The 14546-nt window shown below is 66.5% G+C and overlaps 2 protein-coding genes across 5 annotated transcripts in view; both read left to right on the forward strand.

The window, feature by feature from the left end:
• The first annotated feature begins 3486 nt into the window (after positions 1-3486).
• LOC128152695 (CYFIP-related Rac1 interactor A-like) lies at positions 3487-11726 on the forward strand. Of its 4 annotated transcripts, none has more exons than XM_052811273.1 (12): positions 3487-3663; positions 6489-6577; positions 7128-7208; positions 9132-9253; positions 9328-9433; positions 9653-9789; positions 9975-10052; positions 10190-10306; positions 10422-10501; positions 10596-10722; positions 10960-11030; positions 11147-11726. In XM_052811273.1, exons 1-12 carry the CDS (start codon positions 3512-3514, stop codon positions 11208-11210), a joined length of 1224 nt encoding a protein of 407 aa, XP_052667233.1. In that variant the 5' UTR covers positions 3487-3511; the 3' UTR covers positions 11211-11726. The 4 variants fall into 4 exon arrangements, with proteins under 4 accessions (XP_052667233.1, XP_052667236.1, XP_052667235.1 ...); XM_052811275.1 differs by lacking the exon at positions 3487-3663 and adding an exon at positions 8517-8596 and having other exon boundaries at positions 6566-6577; XM_052811276.1 differs by lacking the exons at positions 3487-3663; positions 7128-7208 and adding an exon at positions 8517-8596 and having other exon boundaries at positions 6560-6577.
• CAP1 (cyclase associated actin cytoskeleton regulatory protein 1) overlaps positions 6453-14546 on the forward strand; it is a 70739-nt gene continuing 62645 nt past the window's right edge. The window contains exon 1 of the mRNA XM_052811270.1: positions 6453-6456. The gene's annotated coding sequence lies outside the window, so the exon portion shown is untranslated. The remainder of the gene's footprint in view (positions 6457-14546) is intronic.

The raw sequence follows: 14546 nt of genomic DNA on the forward strand, positions 1-14546 counted from the left end.
CCGGGAGGGGCCGCGGGGGGGTGGTTCGAGGTGGGATACTGGGGTGGGGGGGGGGGTACTGGGATGCTAGGAGGAGAAATGGCGCTGGGATGCTGGGGGATGCTGGAGGGGAAAGTGGAGGGGATGCTGGGGAGGATGCTGGGACTGGGATGGGGGGGGATGCTGGGACTGGGATGGGGATGCTGGGACTGGGATGGGGAGGGGGATGCTGGGACTGGGATGCAGGGGGTGCTGGGTCCAGCATCATGGGTGCTGCCAGCCCTGCCTGCCTGGCGGTGCCTGCCTGGTCCCCAGTCTTGAGCTGACCCCCCCTGCCCCTTCCCCTCCTGCCACTCTCTGCTGCTGCCTCCCTGCTTCCTCCTCCTCCTCCACCTCACTCTGCTCCACTCACCCACTCCTGGCTCCTGCCTCTGGTGGTGGCTGATCCCAAAGCACCCCAAAATCCCCTTCCCTTGGTGTCCTTCAGGGCTGGCGGGGGCCATGCTGCCTGCATCCCCCTGCCAGGCACCCAGCGCCGGGCCCCCCACTGCCTGCGCTGAGGGGACACTGGGACACAGCTGGGTCCTCCGGGGTGGGCACAGCCGCAGCCGAAGCGCAGAGAGGAAAGGGCCGAGAAAACGGCTCTGAGCTCCAGAACCAAACGTGGAGTGTTTCCATGGCAATCGATGGCGGCTCTTCCCGGTGACCTTGGCCATCCCGCTGGGATCCCAGTGCTACCTGGGCCCGTCTGCAAGCCCCTCTGTAGCTGGTGGCCACTGAGCCCGGATGAAGTCTCCAGCCAGCCAGAGCTGGTCCCCAACGGGGCTGTGGGGTGCCATGGGGTGCTCTGCCCTTCTCCATGGCTCAGCATCCCCCGGCCCAGCCCTGCTCTCGAGTGCACCCACCCTCGCTGCAGAAGTGACTGCATGAAGCTGCAGAAACCGCCCCAGCCGGAGGCAAGAAAGGGCTGGTTTACAAAAAAACGCAAATATTTGCAGCTGTGTATAAGCAGCGGGGCTGCAAGGATCCATCACCCACCCGCCCTGGGGGCAGGAGGGCTGGGACCCCCACCATGGCTGGATTTGGCATCCCTGTCCAGGGCTGGATCCCCACCCGGAGTGGGGTGATTCAGCCCCGTGGCTTTTGGGTCACTCCAGCAGTCTCTGCCGGGCGCTGGGCACATGGCTCTGGCCCCAAAGCCTCTCCATGAGCCTCCCCAAGAGCACGGGGGGGGGGGATGAGCCCCCCCCATGCCAGCTGGGCAACCCGCTACCGGTTCTTACATGCTTAAGTAGAGAAGACATCAATTAGCACCACTGCAAACCCTCCACGCTCAGGGTGCGCAGGGGGACTGAAAAATTAATGAGGGCTTAATTGAAGCAGCATGGCTGCCAGGGCTGAGACCGGCACAGCTCAGCTCATGTGCCGAAGCGGCATGGGGCGGCTGGAAGAGGTGGGGGAGCGCCAGGCTGGGAGTGCGACAGGGACGCCCTTGGGATGGGGACAAGGGCTGTCGTGGGGTACTGGGGTGTCCAAATTTGGGGGGATGCAACACCCTGAGTCCTGGTGCTGGGGACGTGCCCAGGCTCACGCGGGGCTGGCTGCGCTGGTGGCCCCAAGCGCACGGGCTGGAGCACCCAGCTGAGCCCAGCACCCAGACTGGGTGCCCTAACGTGAACCGAGGCTCAACTGGGATGTTGGCCCTGGGATTGCAGGAGAGGTACCAGGCTCTCCGGAGAGGGGGAACGGGCTCCGCAGGCAGCGCCGGCTCCGTGGCAGCCCTTTGCTCCCTGCTCCGGCAGCAGCATCACCCCAGCTCCCTGCCCCGGGGTCCCTGGGGTGCAGAGCTGCCAGGGCGTCACCAGTTCCAAAAAACCTCATTTTCCAGCTGCACTGCTAAATGCAAAGGGCTGCAGCTTCCCCCAGCGGCTACGGGCTGCACCAGCATGGCTTGGGGGGCTGTGTCCAATGTGGGGGGACCCCGCAGCCACAGCCCCCCCCGCTGCCTGGGTCCACTGCAGCCGGATCAGCCCCCCCAAACTGCTGGGAGCCATGGGGAGCAGGAGTCACCGCTGCTCACCCCGGCGTCCCAACAGCCCTTGTCCCACTGTATCCCCAGATCAGCCGGTGGTGACACCAGTGGTGGGGGGCATCGGTAGCTCAGCCAGCCCCTCTGTGACACCCCCAATGCTCCTCTCCCATGAGTGTCCCCATAACAAGGTCCTGGGCAGGACCTGTCACCCCAGATGGGGTCAGCTGGGCAGGGCTGGGGACAGGGATGGACACTGTCCCTTTGGGCTAGTCCACAGTGTTCACGGCTAGTGCAACCCCACAAAATCCCCCATTTTCCAGTGACACACTGGGCAGCAGCCACACGACCCGAGCACGGGGCTGGTGGGCCACGGGCACATGCTGGGACATCGGGACGGGCTCCGGGTGGCTTCTCCCCTGGCACAGCCCCACCACGGTCGGCACATCCACAGGCGCGTGTGCCCAGAGGAAACCCGGTGCCAGCCCCGCTGCGGGCAGCGTTTGGGGTTGAGCCGTGGTTTGCAGAGAGTTTTGGAGCAAAACAGGGATTTCTCACCCACTTGCTCATTTCTTCTGCTGCTCTCTCCCTTCAAGCCATGTTTCCTCGCCAGCAGCCTCAGCCTTTCCCCAGCTGCTCGCCATCCCTGGAGCAGGTCCCTTCCCTGCCCGCTGTGCCCCAGGGCCAAGGCTTGGTGCCAGGTGTCCTGGCCAGCACTGGGGTGCTGTAAGGTGGGCACCCATGCCCATGCTTTGCTGCGCAGAAATGCCCTTGTAAAGGGGCGAGGAGCTGCTGTCACCCACGTCGTGTCCCTGGGGAACACCTCTGGGTGCCACTAGGCGAGCTGGACCTGGGGTGACCACAACACTGGGGGTCCCTCTTAACGTCCCCGCCATGATGCCCAGTGCTATGCTGGGAAAAGGGGGTGCAGGGTGGAAAAGCAGAAATACTCTGATTTTGGGGTTCCCCACCTGCTTCCTACCTCCCACATCACCCCTGTGGGAACAGCTCTGTTCTGGGACGTGCCATCCAACCCCCCCCCCAGCCCCAGTTTGGGGGGGGACAGATGGTGCTGCCTGGCCAAAATGGGGCTCCCTTGGCATGCGTTTGGTTTGGCCCCATGGCAGTGGCACCGGGTGGGTTCGGTGGCTGTCCCCCTCCCCGGAGAGCGGGCCGGGGGGGAAGCGGTATCATCCATGGGCTGGGGCAGGAGCAGAGGAAAATTTGGGGCTTCCCTCCCCTTGCTCAGAGCGGGCTGTGTGTACACGGGCTTCCAGGGCTGAGCCGGACTGGCTCTGACAAGGGGGGGGGGACACACACAGGCAGCCGCTCGCTGTCACCGCATCCCCCAAAACCAGAGAGAAACACCCGAGCGGGACCCGGAGCCCTCTCCCATGCAGGCCACAGAGGTTTGCCGGCCGGCACGTAGAGGGTTAAGCGTCCCCGTCTCCCTCACACTTGAGACGTCACCGTCACCAGTGGCGTGGGGGGGGCTGGGGGGCTATGGTGGTCTTTGTGGTGCATTCGGCAGCTGGCGCAGGGCGGCTCACGCACACGGCGGGCGGCTCTTCCCCGACACCCCACGCTCCGGCAGCATCCGCAGACAACCGGCAGCGGCCACCGCCTGCCCACGCCTCGAGCTCCCCACTGCCACGGTGAGCAAGGGCCGCCACGGGGGACGGGGACAGGGATGCCACCAGGCCTGAGAGCAGGGGGGGGGGCTATGGCAGCCGCTGGCTCTCTCCCCTGGGGACCCAAACTGGTAGCAGCCCCTCGGAAGGGCTCCTTTTTCTCTTTGCACCCCCAGCCCGGTGCACCCAATGCTTGCTTGCTGCCCCCAGGACTGGGGGTGATGGGGTGCAGCTCTTTCCCCCCCCCCCACCTCGAGGATGCTGCATCCCCACGGTTGCCCTGGGTGGGTGCGGGTGCACAGATGGGTGCTCGCCCGCGCCGGCTGGGTGCTGCGGCTCGGCTCCCCCGGCAGCCCTGCGGTAAATCTTGCTGATCACCCGCAGCCGCAGCAAGGCAGAGGGGAGGCCCCCGGCACCCCGCTGGCCCCGCTCGGGGGGGCTCAGCCCCATAGTGGGGGGACTTGCACCTCCCTCCATCCAGGGAGGTCCCCAAACTGGCGTGGGGGGGGTGACAGTCCTGGGAAGCCCCAGCTCCACCCAGGGCAGGGCTGGGGGTATCCCAGCTCATCCTGGGGCAGGATCTGGCCCCGGCACCCTGGTTCCCGGGATAAGGTGCCTCCCCCTCCCAAAAATCCCTCAGCCACCACATATTGGAGCCTGCAACGGCTGCAGCGATGCTGGCGTGGCCATGGGCGGGGGGGGCAGTGGCAGGAGGGGCTCGGCAGCGGCGGTGGGCACCGGGCCTGGCACCCAGCGGGCACCCAGCGGGTGGTGGGGGGGGGCTGCGGTATGTGGAAGCAAGTCAAGGGGAAGGGGCACCCAGCCCCCGGCCGGGGGTGCGGCGCTGCACCAGGCTGTGGTGCCCACAGCGATGCTGTGCCAGTGGCAAAGGGGCACAGCCCCAAAACAGCCCTGGGTGACAAGGGAATGGCCTGATCCGGCGGCATTACAGCCCCTTTAGGGTGGTCAGCCTGGGCGTCACCGGCTGGGGAGAGGAGTGATGCTCCTGGGTGCAGGATTTGGCCCTGCCTGGAGCAGGAGGGGAGGTTTCACCCCATCGGCTGGGAATTCCCCATGGAGGTGACACCTGCGACGGGATCCCTGTGGGGCAGGATGCTCGGGGTGGGGGGAAAGCGGGGAGACGTGGCGGTGCGGGGAGAGGAGTGGGTGCCGGCGCGGGGCTGGGGTGCGGGGAGGCCACCGCAGGGAGGGACAAAACCCGGGGCCACCTCGGGTGTGGCTGGGGACGGGGAACCCGCTGCCTCCGGCATTGCACCCCTCGAGGGGAGCCATCCCCCAGCAGCGCACCCCTCCGCGAGAGCAGTCCTGGGATGGGGTGCCTTTCCCAGTGGATTTGGGGTGTGCGGTTCAGCTGCATGGCAATGGGCAGCCTGCACTGGAAGGAGCCCCTCACCCTCCCCGACAGCCACCTCGGGGTGGGGGGGGTGACGTGCCGTGGCTCCCCGGGCCAAGGGCCACCGTGGGGCATAGGCACCTGCAATGGTGCAAATCAGGGGCTGAGCACCAAGCAGAACTGCCCCTCCAGACCGGGGGGGGCTGCAGCGATCCCCATCCTCCCACCCAGCACCGAACCCCTGTGCCACGGCTCAGGCCTCACACCAGGGTGTCCCCACGCCGGGGACCGTGGGGACACGTCCGTGCCCCTCCTTGGGCACAGGCAGAGTTCAGCGGTGACAAATCCCAGCCCCAAGCCGCCCGTCAAGGACAACCGCGGCGCGGGCACGAGGATGCCTGCACGCCGATCACAGCATGTACGCGAACGCTGGAGCAGAGCGGGTGCGAATCTCCCACCCCGCAGGCACCCCAGGGCCCCCCCAGCGCCCTCCTGCAGAGCCCAGCATCCCTCCAAAACACCCCAGCACCCAGCGAGAAGAACCCCGGGGTCACTGCACCAGGACAGCCTCGGGCAGCTTTATGCCCCGCCGCAGGGTACAAGCACCCACCACGCGTGGGGAAACTGAGGCAGAGGCGTGCAGTGGGGAACCTGTGTGCCCTGGCTCCCCTAAAGCAGCTTGCATTTTGGCATCAGGCTGCTGCATCCCATGCAACCCCAATGTAAAGCCACGGCTTACTGCGCCCGGGAGGAGGAAGGCAGAGCCATCGTTGTTGATGCCGAAGGGGCTGCGCTGGGGTTGAGTGGGCAGCGCTGGGCTGGGGGGCAGCAGCCCCATCCCAGGCACGAAGCTGCCCCATCCCTCCCCACTGCTGCTGTCTCCTCCAGCTCTCCCTCTCCCCTTCCCCAGCCATGTTAATTAAACCCAAGTGCTTAATTACAACCTGCTGAATCCCGCGGCTGCTTCCCAGAGCCCGCTAACGCTGTGGGGCCAAGCCCAACCCCCCCAACATCCCCGTAGGAAACGTGGGGGACGGGGGAACCGGGGGAGCATCCCGGCGTCTGCAGGATTTGGGTTGTGGCTCATCAGCGGCATAAACGGATCTTCACGCAACGCATGGAAAAGAGCAAACCCAAGCAGCGGCGCCGGGAAAGTCATCCCTGGGGGTCTCAGCCTCTCCAAGGAAAGATGGGGACAGATGGCTCAGCCCCGGGGTTGTCCCTGAGCTGCTGGCAGGTCCCCCAAGGGGTGCGGAGGGAAGGGGATGCTCAGCCGGTGCCCGGCAAGCTCCTGATGACACCGGCTGCTGGCAATAAAAAAATAATCGAGGCAAATAAGGTGAAGGCTGGCGGCAGCATGCAGGGCTGCGAGCCGGGGTGGGGGGAGCCAGCGTACCCACCGTCCTTCCCCGCCTGGTCACCCACCGGTGGGTGCCCGGGGCAGAGGGGTGCCCGGCGGGGGGGTGGACTGACCCTGTCACCCTCCTGCCCGCAGGTCCCTGCCAGCCCATGAAGTGATTTGGGTGGGTGGCACAGCCTCTGCTCCTGCCGTAGCCGCCGCCGCCGCCGCAGCCGGGCACCGAGGTAAGGACCCAGGGCTGCGGCCGTGGGGTGGGTGGGATGCTCCGGCGCGGGCACCAGACCCCCAAACCGGGTCCGTGGGGCAGAAATCCCAGTTGGGGTCTTCCCCTGTCCGTGGGGGATACCCAGCCCCGTCACCTGGGGGAACTGGCGTGACCCTGTGGGGGTCACTTGGGGCAGCCCCCCCGTCCCCCGGCCGAGCATGGGGGGCCAGGGCAGAGGAACCGGGGTGCCTCAGGGGAGGTGGCGAGGCCAGGGGCGACCATAGGAAGCGTGATGCTCACGAACCCGCGCCCCGCTTCCCTCCCCGCCTCGGCAAACGGCAGCGGCAGAAGTGCCGGGGGGAGAGCCGCCACGTTTTGGCAGATGCTCACACCCGTGCACCTCGGCCGGGGAGGGTTTGGGGCTGGGGACAGCGGGGCCGTGGGGTGCAGAGCCCGGCAGGACGGGTGCAGGTAGGTGCCACGGCAGCAGCGGTGGGGGCTCGGGTGTGCCGGGGTGTCCGGCCGGCGGCACTGGTGCTGTTCCACTCTGTTCTGTTTCTCTCGCTCAGGTCTGCTGGCCATGGGCAACCTGATAAAGGTATTGGGCAAAGATTTAGAAAACTGTCCTCATTTTTTCCTGGATTTTGAAAGTAAGTCCCGTGAGCAGGGCGGGCGCGGGGAGGGGGCCAGGGCTGCCACCGCGGCTGCTCTCCGGAAGATGGGGACAGGCACGGTGTCCCCGAGCAGCCCCGTGTCCCCAGGCACCTTGGGGCAGCCCCAGACATACCCCACAAAGGGCTGAGTCGGGCAGGGGAGCGGGACCCCAGAGATGCCCTGACCCTGAAAGCGTGGGGAGACGTCCCCGGCTGAGTGGCGGGGATGCAGGATACGTCCCGGCAGCGGGACCTGGCCCACGAGGACCTCAGGGATGTGCCCGCTGCTGTTAGTCGATGGCACCGGGTGGCCGTGTGGCACGTCCCCTGCCACCGCCACGGCAGGGACAGCTTGGAGGCCAGGGATGCCGGGGAAGGAGGAGGGAAGGATCCGTGCCGCCTGCCTTGCCGGGAAGGACTGCGTGGTGGTCGCAGCCTGCACCTGAGGGATGGGGATTGGGGACCCCGGTCCAGCCCAGGGGACCTGCCCCAGCTTCCCACTGGCCTGGGCTAACTGGGAGAGGAAAGCACGGCTCTCGGACCTCCCGGGCTGGCACGGGGGAGATGGTGACCGCCATGGCAAGATGCCAGACCCGATGCAGCCCTGTGGCCCCCCCCTTCCTCCCTCTCCCTCCCCCCCCCCTTCCTCCCAGGGCAAAGAGCGAGGGTGGGGGGTAAAAATAGTGCAGCAACAACTGCTCGCCCCGGCGGGGAGAGGCCGCGCGCAGCTCGCCGCACCACCTCCGGCATCGGCACATCCCAAAATAGCCGGGGCTGGGGTCACGCAGCCACCCCCCTCCCACAGCGAGGGACCTTCTTGGTTCCTCGTGGTGGGTCCTTTGAGGCGGCACAGTCTTTGCTCGCCTCCAACCCCCTCCGCAGCCCCCCCTCCGGCACTGTGGGGGCTCCCCGGGACCCCCCCCCAATTTCGGGGCTGGCTCCGCAGCTTGGCGGCGGGGTGGCAGGGGGGGGATACCTGTAGCCAAGATTTCAGGGACTCGTTCACCGCTTCACCCTCCTCGCCGGAGCCCGGCGGCTCTCTCCTCCCTTCGCTCCTTCCTCTCCATCACCCCATCCGCCAGCGCTCATCCCATTGGGGTGGGGGGGGGAAGAGGCTGCAGCCCCGGGGCCGGGAGCAGCCGTGGGGTCACCCACCGGCCGGGGGGATCACCTCGAGCCCCCGGGGAGCAGCGGGGGGGAGGACAGGGGCTCCGGCTGCCGCCGGCCGCTGCCCTCAGCCCAGCACCTCTTCCCCGAGCACCACCTCACCATCATGCTTTTTTCCTCTTGTTTCTTCTCTTGCAGGTTTCACATGGGGAACCTTCTTAAAGTGTTGACTTATAACGAACTTGACCAAGGCCCTAATTTTTTCCTTGACTTTGAAAGTGAGATGGGATTTTTATTTTCTTTTTTTTGTTTCGTACTTATTCTGAGTTCCACATCCACACCATTTTGAGTTCTCGTACCCGTCACCCATCGCATCGCGCCCATCCCAGACGTCCTCCCCCCCCCCCCCAACCTTTGCCATCCGGGGGTCTCCCCGGGGAGGGGGGGGGCCGCGGCCGCCGGGGCAGACCCATGGCCGGGGGCTATCGCTCCGCACCTCTTCCCCGGGGCAGTTCGCAGCCCGTTGGGGCCAGCCCGGGGCTGGGGGCTGCTCGGGGACCCCTGTGAGCAGGACCACGGTCGCAGGGCAGCCAGGACTCACCCCCACCTGCCCCCCCCCACCCCAACCCCATGGCTTGGCTCAAGCTCGGGCAAGGAGACGGACCAGGGGGAGAAACCCGCCAGGAAGGGCTGCGGGCTGGCGGGAGAGCCGCGGGACGGGGTGCTGGCACCCCACTCCGGCTCTTGCCGCCCAGAGCCCCGCTCAGAGCCCTCCGGGTTTCTCTCCCCCCCCCCCGGGGCGCTGCCCTGCAGATGCGCAGCCGACGGAGGCCGAGACGGCGGTGTGGAACCAGGTGAACGCCGTGCTGGAGGAGGCGCAGGCCATCCTGGCCGAGCTGCAGTCGTACACGGGTGCCGGGCAGGAGATCCGAGAGGTGGGGGCAACCCCAGCGCCCGCTGACCACTGGGACTTGGGGCAACCGCTGATGCTCTTTTCCCCCCACTGCAGGCGATCCAAAACCCCGGGGACCTGCGGCTGCAGGAGAGGGCCTGGAGCGCCGTCTGCCCCCTCGTCGCCAAGCTGAAGCGCTTCTATGAGTTTTCCCTGCGGCTGGGTGAGCGCCCCGAATCCCCGTTTCCCCCCCTTCCTCATATTCCCCCGTTGCATCTCGCATCCTTCCCCTGATGCAGGAATGGGGCAGGTTTGGGGGGGAGCCCTGGCCATGGGGTGTGCTCCGGTGTGGATGCTGCGCTGCCCCGTGCCTCAGTTTCCCCAGCCGGGGCTGGGGAGGTGCACAGGAGCAGGAGGGGGACCAGCGGTGCTTCGTCCCCAGAGAACGCCCTGCGGAGCCTGCTGGAGGCCCTCACCAGCCCCCCGTACGCTCCGACCCAGCACCTCGAGCGGGAGCAAGCCTTGGCCAAGCAGTTTGCCGAGATCCTCCACTTCACCCTCAGCTTCGATGAGCTCAAGGTACCTCCCCGTGGCCCCTTGTGTGGGATGAGGGCTGGTGGGGGGGGCCTGCAGGGTCCCCACACTGGGACCGTGCAAAAGCCGTGAGCCAGCGCAGTCCCTTGGGACCCTCGAGGTTCGCCCCGAGCACACCGAGCCGGCCGTGGCCCCCACCCCAGTCCCTAACGCCGGACTCCCCTCGGCAGATGACCAACCCCGCCATCCAGAACGACTTCAGTTACTACAGAAGGACCATCAGCCGAAATCGCATTAACAACCTGCAGGTGAGAGGACAACGCCATTCCCTGCGCCCCCCCCCCCAGAGGTGGCCTCCCCCAAGGGGGGGGGGTCACAGGACTGGGGATGGCTTGGGGTGGGGGTCGGCCACCCCGATGGCCCCCATCATCCTCCTCCCCTGCAGCTGGACGCGGAGAGCGAGGTGAACAACGAGATGGCCAACAGGATGTCCCTCTTCTACGCCGAGGCCACCCCCATGCTCAAAACACTCAGCAATGCCACCACCAAATTCGTTTCGGAGGTGAGAGAGGCCGGGGGGGACACACACCCTCAGGGTGGGGGGAAGCCCCCCTCCAGCCCCGTCACCACGCAGGGGTCAGGAGGGGAAACGGCAGCCGGGACCTGCTGGGTTTCAGAACAAGACCCTTCCGATCGAGGACACAACCGACTGCCTGAGCACCATGGCGTGTGTCTGCAGGGTGATGCTGGAGACCCCGTGAGTACCTCGCACAGGGTGGGGGGGGACATCTCGGTGCCAGGGTCCTTCTGCCACCCCCCCCCGGGCTCAGCTGGCCCCTCTCCCGGCGCAGGGAGTACCGAAGCCGTTTCACCAACACCGAGACCCTCCTCTTCTGCATGCGGGTGATGGTCGGCGTCATCATCCTCTACGACCACGTCCACCCCGTGGGGGCCTTCGCGAAGACCTCCAAGATCGACGTGAGTGGCTGGGGGGGGTGCGGTGGAGGGGGGTTACAGCCATTCTGCTCATCCCAGTGTGGCCGTGATGCCTGGGGGTCCCTCTCCCTGGATGTTCCCTGTGGCGATGTCTCTGAGCTGGTCCAGAGGGGAACTTGTCCCGCTCTCCAAGGAGCGAGGAGGAGGATGGGGAGGAAGGGGGAAAGCCCCGCCGTGGTGCGTCCGGCTGCTCACTGCCTCTCTCGCTGCCCCCACCAGATGAAAGGCTGCATCAAAGTCTTGAAAGACCAACCCTCAACCAGCACTGAGGGGCTCCTGAATGCTCTGAGGTGAGCCAAGGGGCTGGGGCACATGGGGGGGGGGATATGGCCTCCCCCGATGGGGCTGTGGGATGATGGCAGAGCGGGTCGGGGCACGGCGGGGTGACCGTCCCCTCTCCGTCCAGGTACACCACTCGGCACCTCAATGACGACACCACGTCCAAACAGATCCGGGCCCTGCTGCAGTGAGCGCGGGGCAGCCGCCGGAGCCAGCCCCGACCCCGCACACGTCACCGTGTCACCTACGCCCATGACCATACCGCTCATTTTGTACAGAAGGAAAAGGGACAATAAGAAATACACCGAAATACAAAAAAAAAATCAAAACGGCCCAAGGCCACCCCCCATGCGCTCCTGACCCCTTCCCACCTCCATCCCCCCCCTAAATCAGCACCCATTTACTGGACACAAGGTGCAGGTGGCACCACGGGGACACTGCACCGGGGTGCTGGGGCTAGGCAGGATAGACCCGGGCAGGGATGTGCCGATGGGGCCGACGGCAGCGAGCGTCCGCGGCACGGGGGGCACCTTGGGGAGGGGGGAAAGGGGCAGGTGCCGCCCCCGTCCCCATCCTCGTCCCCGAGCATCCAGCTGCGGAGGAGGAGGAATAAACATCCCTGCGGATCTGCACTGACTCTGGTGGAAACGGCTCAGTCTCACCTGGTAGATTTTTAATATGAGCAATTAAATCTCCACTCACCTCTTCTTTTCTACATTTTTTTTTTTTTGGGTGTGAAATAAAATGACATTTAATCTGTTCGTGGCCGGAGCGGGGCCGTCTCTGCTGCATCCCATCCCACGCCGCACCGGCTGGAAGCACCCGGATCGCCGTGCCTGCCCCTTGTCGGCCAGGGACCCCATCCGTGACACCCCTGGGACTGAATCCCCCCCCCCAGGGACCACGTCCCCCCCTCCATGACACCGCGGGGATCCATCCCTGCTGGGACAAATCCCATCTCCCAACCCCACCGTGACACTGTCAGTGACCAAGAGCTCCTGAAGGGACAACTGCCCAGGGTGCCCCCCCCATGGTGGTGCTGCCCCCCCCCACCCCCCCAGCTGCCCCTAAGCCAGCCCGTCCAGGGCACCCTCCTGCCCCAGCACCCCAGCAACTGCAGACTGGGAGAACTGGGAGGCTGCTGGAAGCCATGGCTGGCTGCCACGGGCCCGTCCCTTTGCCGGCAGATGGCCCTGTGACACCGTGACAAAGCAGCCCTGGAGGCCCCCCCCCCCCCCCCAGCACCCCCCCACCAGCTCCACCGTGGGGAGACCCACTCGCCCCCCCCCCCCAAAGCCCCCCGAACTGGGGGATGCCCCGACGGACACCCTGCAGCGCAGGGCCCCGTACCAGCCCTTGGTGGGGGCTGCATCACCCTCCCACCCCCCCCATGGGGACACCCCAAGACTCGTCCTGCTGCGGCCACGCTCCTGGGGTGCAGGGCCAAGTCCCCCCGAGTTTGGCGTCCCGCCAGCCGGACGGTGCTCTCCTTCCCGCAGCCTTTCCCACCGGGCAGCTGCCTGCACTGCCGGCCCCCCCCCTCGCTGCCCCCGCGCTACCGGGGGACGATGGGCACCTCACGTGTGACACCAGGACCCCAGAACCTCCGTGGAGGGTGGCTCTCTGATGGCACGCCCGTGCCTCAGTTTCCCCACCTGTGCAATGGGTGACAACCGCTGCCTCCAGTGTGTGCTGGAGGGTGCACGGGCAGGGTCCCCACAGCCTCCTGCGCTCTGGACCCCCCCCCCGAATTGCTCAGGGTGTCAACATGGGGACACCCATCCCACCCACCACAGCCCCCATGTCTCCAAATCTGCGTGGGCACCCACCAGCACCCCCGGCCACGGCAGCCCTGGGGGGATCGTGAGCAACGCAAGGAGGGGACGAAGAGGGGAAAAGACCTGGCAGCCCCCGGCCCTTTGGATACTGGCATTTCCTGGGCCCGGTGCCAGGATCCAGCCGCTCACACCCGGGCTTTGCCGCCAAAGCCGCCGAACTCCCGCGCGGCACGGGACGCACACGCTGTTGCACAACCTCGGCCAACGGCTCCTTTTATTTTTAGGCTCTTGCTACACGGCTTCCCCATAGCCCGCCAGAAATGCCGCCGAGGCACCGGGATGGGCCACGGGATGCGAAACGCCCTGCCCTGCTCCCAGCCCCCGCAGCAATCAGAGCGACTCCATGCACCAGCCGTGCCTCAGTTTCCCCATTAGTTACCTTCGCCCGCCAGCCCTGTGACGGCAGCGATGCCAGCCAGCCCTGCTGACCCCAAGCAGACTCCGAGAGCTCCCTCCCACCGAGCCCATCACCCAGGGCTTCGTTAAATCCCCCTGGTGCTCCGCGGCACGACGATCCCACCTGGGAACTGAAGATGAGGCCAGGACACGGCTCAGTTTGGTGGCTGCAGCTGCCGCCTGGCGTGTCTGCAGGAGCTGCCGTCCCCAGATGGTCCCCAGCCTGTCCAAGGCACCGGGACAGGATTGTCCCCGCAGTGTGGGAACTGGGGTGCGAAGAGCCGGGACAGCGTCACCACCCAGGACCTCCAACGGGAGTTAAGGGACAGCCGGATCCTTTAAAGCCACCAGTGAACACAGGCACAGACACCAGCTGGTCACCAGTACCGGGCGAGATGGCAGCTGTGCCACGGTGCCGGATGGCTCCTGGCACAGAGCTACAGCCCGGCCACCCATAACGTGTCCCCCCCCCGGCCCCCTGCAGTGCTGCCTCTTCCTACGAGGGGAGGGCTGAGGCCAAACTCATGCCACATCTGTGGCTTCAGCCCCGGCTGTCCCCCCCGCAGCACCCTGTGGGACAGGGCAGGCGGCACATCCCACCCCAGCAGCACCGCACGGATGAGAAGTTTCCCGCAGGTTGAGCAGATCGGGGCATTTTACAGCCAAAACATGGTAAGAAAAGGGAACCAAAAGGTAGAGGAACCAGAAGCAAGCACAAGTCCTCGAATATCACGGACAGCGTTGGATCTGAGATCAGCAAAGGGGCTTTGGCTGCTTTGAGCTCCAGGGATGACGGCCACAAGCGGGAGCAGTGGGGCTCTGCCAGCCCCCCCCCGTCCTCTGCGGGCAGCAAGTCGGGGCCGAGCTTGATGCGGTGCCACGGAAGGGGCCGGTGAAGGCTGGAGGCAGTAAGTGATGGGGATGCAGGTGGTGGGATGCTGCCCGTGTACTTCTCGCTGCCGGACGCAAGGATTCGGGCTGCGCCGGCTGCCGTGGCGCTTGCCGTGTCCCCCAGGGACCTGCGTCACCAACTCCGCCTGGCACCCAGCCCTGCCGGTGGCCAGGGACAGGAGCCCACCCCAGCGCCGTGCCAAAAAGCCAGTGCCCAGGTGAGGGGACCCCTCCGAGGACAGGCAGTGCCATGGGGACGATGCCGGATCAGCGAGGGAATGGGTCTCTTCCAGCTCAAGCTCTCCAGCTGCGACGCTCAGCCAGGCCAGGGCGCCGAGGACTTAAATTGATGGCAAGCCAAGCCACGCCAGGGCTGTACTGTTTTCTAATCCCAGTGTAATT

The sequence above is a fragment of the Harpia harpyja genome, chromosome 16, assembly GCF_026419915.1.
Source record: "Harpia harpyja isolate bHarHar1 chromosome 16, bHarHar1 primary haplotype, whole genome shotgun sequence".
Lineage (NCBI taxonomy): Eukaryota > Metazoa > Chordata > Aves > Accipitriformes > Accipitridae > Harpia > Harpia harpyja.